Here is a 9,456-nt window from a genome sequence, read left to right on the forward strand (position 1 = left end):
TTTTGACCAAAAGAGCCATTTTGCTCCTTTTTCCCCAAAATGTTTTTGTCTGGAGCCGCAAAGCATATTTCATAGCTTGATAGCTAAGTTGTATTTATTGTTATATCAGACAAAAACTACAGTTTTTTTGCATTTATTAGGCTATNTTATCGTGTGTCCATCTGGTTGTTTTATTGCACAACAAAATCATGTAAACATATTATGTAAATAACCCAATTTGTGTTCTGTGAAACTAAAAAGGATATAATATATTATTTTGAAGGCGAGGAAGTTGTTGTTGCTATGGAAACAACATGACGGAGAAAACTTAATATCTTCTACATATAAAGACGGAGAAAATAAAGAACAAAGTTGGAAAATATCAGTAAAGTATCATAGTACTTTAACATAATTGTTTTTGTTACTTTCGTTGCAGTTGTATGTCTTAAATGTAATGTAAATGTTACCTTTGTGTATGGTTCGGGGCCATCTTCGTGCGAAATTCACAATTCCATATTTGTGTGTCCATCGGGTGTCAATTTCGGGACAGTGTGACAGGGGCTTTAATCTGAGGGGTCAAAGATGGGAATTACTTAGATTTAAAAGATTTAAAGGGGCCTTATTATTCTTTTGGAGATTGTCCTTTTCGTGTAAGGTGTTAAATATGTTTTGGTGCATGTAAATGGTCTGCAAAAGTTAAAATCCCAAGTCCAAAAGTGAACATTATCACAATAGGCCCCTTTTTTAAGATACAAGCATTGCATTTCTTTTTTCATCAAATGTTTCTCTCATTTACTGATTTTTGCTTTATCTTCATTCTTTGTTCACAAGCTGGAAAGATAAGTATTCACCAATTTTAAAGCACTTATTTTGAGGCGTAACAGTGAATAAATGCACCCAAATATCTTTTCAATCACCCGTTGCTTTGAGAGAATTGAGCACACACATGTACGTTATAAATGTGTATTGTTGATCACCGTGTTGCCATGCTGAACTTACATGCAGCCATTCGTCCGTACATCCTGTCCTCAATAACCCCCACGTCCAATTCCTTAACAAAGCACTGCATTTAATGGATTGACATAAATAACAAACTCACACTGGTTTAGAAAAGTTCTACTCTAAGCCGTTTTCAACAAAGACGTAGGATCTGAAAAATGTACAACAGGAGTTGCAGCAGAGGAGATGAGACATTATGGGTCAGGGAGTTCTGTGGGTCTGGATAAAAAGACGAGTCGAGCAAGAAAAACTGGATTAGATGAAAGAAGAAATTAAAGGATGGGTGAAAAGATAAATACTGGCATAGATGGTGAGATGGTCTCCTTCAGGCTCACTGGATTTTCTTTCTTTTTCTGCCTATTAGTCTCTATGGTAACTCTCTCAACCTGGACCTGATCTGAACATCAAACAGCATCGCAGACAGCGTCAGACATCTCCAACCAAGGTATTTCTGAAAAGAAACATTTAGGAAAACAACTCGGAGTATCTGAATTGCAGAATGGTACTATTATGGCATATTGCCGTCCAAATATAAACATACCAAATATAAAAGTGGTTACACTACAAACATTCAAAAACATAATTAAAACAACAATACGTGAAAACACTGCTAAATAAAAAATATATATAAAAAGACATGGATGCACTTAATACAAATATATACAAGTAATGGATAAGATAATAAAAACAATTATCAAAAATAAATACATATAATGAATAAAGAAATGTATATATGTTAATAACACAAATAAAAACGACATACCTTTACTCTCTGTTCAGTGCTTCAGACATATCAATATTTTCTTCCAAAAATAAGGCTTTTATTATTTCCAGAATGAAAGACCTCTCACTTTTTCCTGTTTTTATGTTTCTGTTTTTTCAACAGGACCCAGCAGCACTGCAAAGTTTAGTAAATTATGGCAAATGCCACTAAATACTTTTTCAGAAATGTGGTACATTTTATTTTTTCCAGCAGAAAATGAAATGGCCATGAAAGCATCTTGGGGGGGGGGAGGACAATAGCTTTTCTGACAGTCTTTGATGCTTCAGCACTGCAGAGCTCCTCTGAGGAACCAATCAGAGCAAGAATGTACTCGCCAAGTTAGTTAGTTAGTTATAGGAGATCAGAACACAACACACAGTGAGCCATTGCTCTCATGTTGAGGCACCACGCTGATCATAGGGGATCATAAACACCGAAGGGGTATGATCCAATAGGTGTTGTCATTTTGTAAAACTTGAGTTTATTTTGTGATGCCTGGAGGGGCAGAGATGTGAATAATCAAATAACATATTTGCTTAGACTGTTCTCTGTGTTTAAAAGCATTTCAGGATGTTTAAGCGTTAGGGATGACAAAACATTCTACTCAAAAAAGACTGAGTGAAAACAGACTTTTTAACTTTGTATTAAACAACCAATTTGGTGTTATACAAATATATGTATTTTTAAGATTGGATGTTCTTTCATGGCATGGCATGTCATGGCACCTGGTATTTTGATAGTGTACTGCCTCAAGAAACAATAAGCGGCAAACTGCGGTGTATATATTGATATTAATGCTGTGTTGCATGCTGTGTTTTGAATACCTGTTGACACCCTATTAGTAAATGTGTTTCTGGATGGATGAACATCTGGTATTGTATTATATGGAAAACCAAGCATGATTAAATAAACAGCTTGTATAATTACAAAAAGAAAATAAAAAAACGGTGAACTTGTGTCCCTGAAATATGCGTTGGTCCAGTAAATTGTTTTATCGCCCACTTGACAAATAGTATTTTTAAATGTGCGCGACCCAAACTGAAGTGGCTGACTCCTCCTGATAACGGAGATTGTTCTTGTACTAAGAAAGTGAATATATTGTGTTCATTATTGGTTCAAATCCAATCTGCTGGCTTTTGAGGAATGGTTATGAATTGAATAAAAAGATAAATCTGTACCACTTAAAATAAGACTACCCTTATAAAGGATTCATAAAGGGTTTATAATTAGGTTATAAACATTTTAATAATAATTAAGAACCATTTATAAACCAGTTATTCTAACATAGTTTTCATACATCAACACTCACTATTTGGCAAGATGACTAAGCCTTATATTGGCTAGCTTACTTCTTCATCAGCCAACATCTTGGTATCTGTTGCTCACTGAGTTGATTCTCCCCCCATCCATCTTGATGTTTCTTGGCAACTCTTTATGACCATTTATTTACGAGTTACTAACATTTATAACTGCCAAAAGGAAGCCTTTTAAAGTGTAAAACACATTCCCATTTATTCATGAGTTACAACCATTTATAATTGGTAAAAGGGAGCCTTGTAAAGTGTAAAACAAATCACCATTTATTAATGAGTTACTACCATTTATAATTTGTCTAAGTTATCCTGTTAAGCCCGAGAGACCCCGCTACCGCAACATCTTGCAGGAAACAGTGTCTGAGGGCATGTTCATTTAATAAACTATGAATGTCTTATATCCATGTAATGGGAAGAAACTCATCTAACTGATCATTTTAATTGAAAAAAAACAAAAAAAACACACACAATGCTAACGCTGAGCCTCTGAAATAGCAACGAGCGAAAAATGCTAACAGATGACTGCACCGAAATTCACTCACAAAACCTTATTATTTATCTTTAGTGCACATCCAACCCATCGTTTCATATTGTGAGGTGAAACAGAATCGAAGGGTACCCTCATTATCACTCAATTATACGAACTCGCGGAGATAGTAACAAGAACAGACATCAAAACATATGGCACTAGGTAGCTAAAAACGCTAACATGCTCACCTGTGTCATAGTCTGGTCAAAAGTGGTCTTCGATGGCGTTAAAACGATAAAAACGCTGCTGAAGTTAATCCATAGGTTAATCCAATGTGTCTGTATCCCTTTGAAATTATTAACTTCAGCAGCGTTTTTATCGTTTTAACGCCATCGAAGACCACTTTTGACCAGANATATTTAAATGAGCTCTGAACTCTTCAGCCAATATAAGGAAGTAACAAATAAAAAAAAAAGAGATATGCTCTTTCCTGCTAAAGGAAGTTAAAACCAAGCTAAATAAATCTAACTTAGAACAATGAGTAACTCAGAATGATCTTAAAGTCTTCCTGATGTGAAACATGATGATGGATGTAGACGTTGTTGATCAGTGGAGTCTGATGGAGGCAGAAGTGTTGCTCAAACTCCATCAGGAGGTCTGATGTGTTCTCAGTTCACTGTACCATCATCTACATCATAACGCACCTGAGTAAAACAACAACAACAACAAAAACAACTGAGTTGGTTTCAGATCCAAACATTACATTTGGAAAATCCTGTAGGATGTAATTTAGGTAAACCAGCCTTTGCTTGTTTCTCTCTCTTCGGTCTATATACAGATTATAATGTAGAGTCTAAAGAAACAACTGTAAAAACAGTATTTTGTTGTAAAAACTCACACTGATTTCCTCCATCTGTGTTTTCTCCTCTGAAAAGTAAAGAGAAAGTCGACTTGAGATTCCACATTCAAAAATATGAAATATATTTACGTTTCATCTGTGAATGTTCTCACCTTTAAATCTTGTCCATATGTTGACCGCCACAACGATCATAATGAGTGTTGCTAAACCCACAGACACCACGATGAGCCTCAAGAGACCTGGAGAGAGAATACACACATGGAAGATATTCATGTAGGTTTTGGAGTTCTAATATAGGACAAAGAGAGATGTATCAGGGATTGAAATGAACTTGATCTAAATGGAGTAACTTTATCTGGAACTAAATGAGTTCATAAAATACAAATATTGTTTGTAATGAATGGGTTTGATTTGAAACATCTCAACATGTGTTCTCACCTGAGGACGGAGTGCTGAAGGGAAACAGAAGTACTTCTCCCTTGTACTCAGTTACTTCACATGTGAATAAACGAAACCCTGATCTGTAGTCAACACGAGAAGTCAGAAATGTGACCGAGGCCTCGTAGTGAGACTTTGATGTCTTCATATCTTCTTGATATTCATCCACGTCCCGACTTCCAAACAGCCACTTCACTGTGTGTCTGCACCGCACAGACGCCTTCACAGAGCAGCGTAACGTCACCTCATCGTTGTTCTGATGTTCAGTCACTGGTGATATCGTGAGAGAAAGAAAATAGGAGTCAAATGAACGTCATCAGGGTAATCATAATTATTGTAATGTTTCAGTTTATTGTTCTATAAAGACAGTTTAAAACACTATGATGTAAATATACTCACTGGTGACAACAGACAGATGAACCAGAGCGCCTTCATCTCGTCCTGATCTGAACTGTCTCCAGAAGTAACGACCAACATCCTCCTCTGTGACATTCTTTATAACCAGAGAACAGTTCTCTGTAACTCTCAGTCTGTCTGATTCAGCTCTAGCTTCTTCAACAATCTCTCCAAGAGCAACCAGCTCTACTGTTGTGCATCCTGAATTAGTGACGAGCCAGCCAGTACGGTTACATCCGCCCTGATCATCTCTCACACCGCTACAAGGCAAAGTGACTTCCTCTCCAACTCTGACAGTGAGGAAGTCTTCCTGACCAGTTACTGCTGCTGATAAGAGAGACGTATAAAGAATATGCAGGAAAACAAGTGTTACTAATAATATCAGTGATAATATTATTTTAGAGCACAAAGTTTCTATATGTGCCTCATCAGTGGTTTCCAAGAGCTAAACTCACTATTCACCTTGCTGAAAAATGAAAAAGCTACTTGACTGTCGTGTTTAAATGAAGGTTAGCTCATACATTTCCATTTACGACATTAATAAATACGCTTTTTAAATGTTCCTATACATATACACATCATCTCTACTCTTACCTGTAGACTGAAGCAGCAGAACGAGAAATAAAGACATTTTAATCCGTTTGAACTCATCCATCTTGATTCTCCGTCTCTCTGCTCCCTCTATCTCTTGTTCTGATGAGATGTGTCTGAGAAAGTGGGTTTTATCTGAGAGATGCTGCACCCACTTCCTGTGATAAGTAGGACTCCACCTTCTAGAAGGGACTTTACATTTTTGTATATCTGAATGTGTCGTAGACGTCAAAACATTTTGAGAAGTGTTTTTCTAAAGTTGAACTGTCCTGCATGCATTGATCCAATCTAATGCAACAAACATGAAACTTGAAACTCGGTCACGGTCGGTTGTTTCCGTGAACGACCGAATGTTCAGTCACGGTTGCATCCGCAAGGTATTGTGGGACAGAATGTTCTCCTTTCCTTTCCTAAAGGATGGTCCAGTGTTCCCTAAGCTAAAGGAGATTCTAAAGGAAGTGTCAAAGCTCCTTTCCTATCATCCGTTAGGAACCTTCCTAAGCAGAACTGACAAGTCTAACAGTACTGCATGTTGTCGGACACACGTTCAGTGTGAAAGTGCTGTTATTTAAATGTGATAATCATTTAACAAACTGCTTCGTCCATTACAGGAGGACGCATATACTGTATCATCACAATAACAGCAAAACAAGTCAATAAAAAGCCTATCTTAAATGTTAGATTTGACATGCAAGCTGGTCTCCAAGAAGAAGNGAGTTCAGAGCTCATTTAAATATGTACTGATTGTTTTTGAAGATACAGCAGCTTGAGGTCAGTTTATTATCTCTGTGTGCAGAAGAGTCATTTGACCCTCCTTTCATTTAGCTGTGCTGTGCTGGGATGTGTTTGAGGGGTTTTCCCCCTTGATGAAGTCAGTAACAGTCCTCTCTTTCTAACATGTGATGACCTTATAATCTGCAAATAAATAACTGTGTATCTTAGTCTTACCCTGTGTTCTGTGACTCCTCCGTGTATTTCCAGTGTTTTAGTGGGGAGTGTTTATGTACTCTGAATGTCCTTCAAATCACATTTCATTCAGACAATACAATAAGTGCAAACAACTTCCATGACGAGCAAGCATCCTGCATTAGCTTTGAATCAGACCAACCATCTTTCTTTTTACATTAAAGCAAGTAAAATGTAAATGGAGGTTTCATCAAAAACAGAGACCCTTCAGCTCTCATAAATAAGATGCGAGAATCTGCAATGTCAACTTAACTGTTAGTATCGTTCGCTGCCTTATCGCTCCAGAAAGCCAACACCCGCCTTACTGGATATCCGTTATTGATCTCTGCAGCTGATCTAATACATTTGAAAATCACTAGCTTCACACCGGACTTCAGTTAAAAGATTGAACTCACATTAACCTAAACCTAAAGTGTTTTGTTTGAGGGTAATTCCAGAATTGGAAGACATTTTCTGTAGCACCTGAAATTTCATATAATCGATGCCCTAGTTGTGTTAAATATGCTACACTGCTTAGTTGAATACTATATACTGATTGGTCAATTTGGACATGTCAGAGGTTATTTAGTTAGATGATGTAATAACTCTTCAGGCTGATCAATTAAATACTCTAAATATGTTTAACTGAATATCTTGATGGATCACAGCTCGTGTACTTATTATCAGTGTTTGATCAAATCAAAAAGATATTAATCCAACATATTTTGAGTATTAATATGAAATAAAAATAGGTTGTGTCCTATGCAACCAGTGTAGTCATTTGACCCAGCACTGATTTTGAGTCTCTGGTTCACATGACCTGTAAGCTATTGAAGAAATATTCTTATTTTTCCATTAAAAAATATTAATTTATAATACTCAAGAGTTTTCAACTGCAACAAAAGGTGTCTCCTATGCACTGCAGCCAGTGTAATAGTTTGATCCAGCACTGATATTGAGTGATTAGGTCACATCACCTGGAAAAGATTGAAGAAATATGCAAATATTTCCATCAAAATATAATATTATTACAAGTATTACAATCCAGTTAAAAAAGGTGTGTGAGGAGTGGATTTTGTTCAAGTTCACATGACTGGGAAGGTGTCAATTTATTGAAAATGAACATTGTTCTTGTGTCATTGAAAGAGTAATTAGTTGATGGTCCCCAAGTGAAAGCCTTGCTACCTATCTCGACTCCCACTGACACTGACTTTTTATCCACCCCACAAACATTATGCATTACATTAATGCACATCTGTGAAAAACATCTTGTTCCTTTTTCTCCTTCTTAATACTGTGAGACATGTTCATGCTCAAGTCTGACTGTTTTTTTTGCACACGTCAGCACAGCCCTCCACTTTAAAATATAATTCACTGTAGTTTGCCATTTACGGACTAGGTGTTTTTTTTAGCTTTTACGGTTCTTCTTTACATATTTAAATTTGGTGTGAACATTTGTCTTTAGTGTTCTTTTTTTAAAGCTAAATTGTTTCTTGAAAATGCTTATTTTGTATGATCCTTATATATTTATTTTTGACATACCATTGCAAATTATTTTCTTAGATGGTTTAGGTTCGCACAACCAGATACCAGGGCAAATACCCTTTATGTGTTAACGTATCTGACAATAAACTTGATTCTGATTTTGACACTTCTTGTATGGCGGAGGAGAGCTCACCATCGAAATACAGCCAGGATAAACTGACGCTGAATATCCAACCTAAAACCTAGCTTCACCAAATATCCAACCTAAAACTAACTTCACCGCGGTACAGAATCTCAAACTACAGACATAGCTAACGGACAGTTCAGTAAACATTAGCGTCACACAGAGAAAGGGCTGGGCCCGGGGGTGTGTATTTCACTCACCCTTATTTGTAGAGGAAGGCCATTATCCTTTCTTACATACAGTAGAAGTGAAGTGGTCAATAACCGTTGAATTCCCGCCAGCCTTTAGGTCCTCCACAACATTAGAGTCAACTGATATTTAGCTAGCTAACTAGCTGCTGAAGTTTTGCGCTAAGCTAGCCACTTTGCCCGGACATCATTTTCGTTATTAAAAGTCAGAATTCCTAATTGTTCCTCTCCGTACGAAGCTATGGTAGTCCGGGAGTTGTCCTGCCATACCATTTAATTTAGAGTTGATGGTTAATTTAGTAAAACAAAAGGTCGTTTTCCTCAAACTTCAATCTCCGTAACTGCACTTGCGAATGTGGTTGCCTGGTAACGTCATTGATGTGATGTGATTGGTCGGGAGCCAGAGGCCGGTTGGCTTCCCTTGACCCTGACCTATCACAGAATGGCAGGGCCCGACGAAGACCTCTTCTGATTGGTCAATTCCTCAACACAAAAAAAGTCCCTTTAAAGAACATAGAACATATATTTTCCATACAAAAAATCAGGCGAAGGGATGTAAAATACAAAATGACAAAGAAAAGCAGTGTTACTATATTGCTTTAATTATTGGTAAAGATGTAGAAAATTAGTTTTGGAGGCAGCCCATCTCTTTTTATGAATTTCCCCTAGAAATAAAAAAAAATCTGCATCCATACTACTTATGCCATAGGTATATCGTTTGTCCTGTTTTTCATCATTCCAAAACATTCTACTACACATACATTCATTGTACTTCTCTTTATTTGTTGTCAACTTTTCACACACACGAAATGTAACCTCTTCATTTAACCCATCCTAGGAGCAGTGG

General features: G+C 36.8%; 1 protein-coding gene across 2 annotated transcripts in view; it reads right to left on the bottom strand.

Moving 5' to 3' along the window:
* The window catches only part of LOC104948395 (uncharacterized), a 19,339-nt gene extending 13,413 nt beyond the window's left edge, over positions 1 to 5,926 (bottom strand). The window contains exons 1-6 of one of the 2 annotated variants that reach the window (XM_010774591.1): positions 5,811 to 5,926; positions 5,220 to 5,540; positions 4,821 to 5,090; positions 4,535 to 4,621; positions 4,422 to 4,450; positions 3,934 to 4,227 (exon numbers count right to left, since the gene is read on the bottom strand). In XM_010774591.1, the coding sequence (XP_010772893.1) occupies positions 4,192 to 4,227; positions 4,422 to 4,450; positions 4,535 to 4,621; positions 4,821 to 5,090; positions 5,220 to 5,540; positions 5,811 to 5,871 (804 nt within the window). In that variant the 5' untranslated portion in view covers positions 5,872 to 5,926 and the 3' untranslated portion in view covers positions 3,934 to 4,191. Of the gene's footprint in view, positions 1 to 3,933; positions 4,228 to 4,421; positions 4,451 to 4,534; positions 4,622 to 4,820; positions 5,091 to 5,219; positions 5,544 to 5,810 lie in introns of both variants that reach the window. The other variant, XM_010774590.1, reaches the window with a different exon arrangement.
* Positions 5,927 to 9,456: the final 3,530 nt, after the last annotated feature.

This window comes from Notothenia coriiceps, unplaced genomic scaffold (genome assembly GCF_000735185.1).
Source record: "Notothenia coriiceps isolate Sejong01 unplaced genomic scaffold, NC01 NC01_scaffold00014290, whole genome shotgun sequence".
Lineage (NCBI taxonomy): Eukaryota > Metazoa > Chordata > Actinopteri > Perciformes > Nototheniidae > Notothenia > Notothenia coriiceps.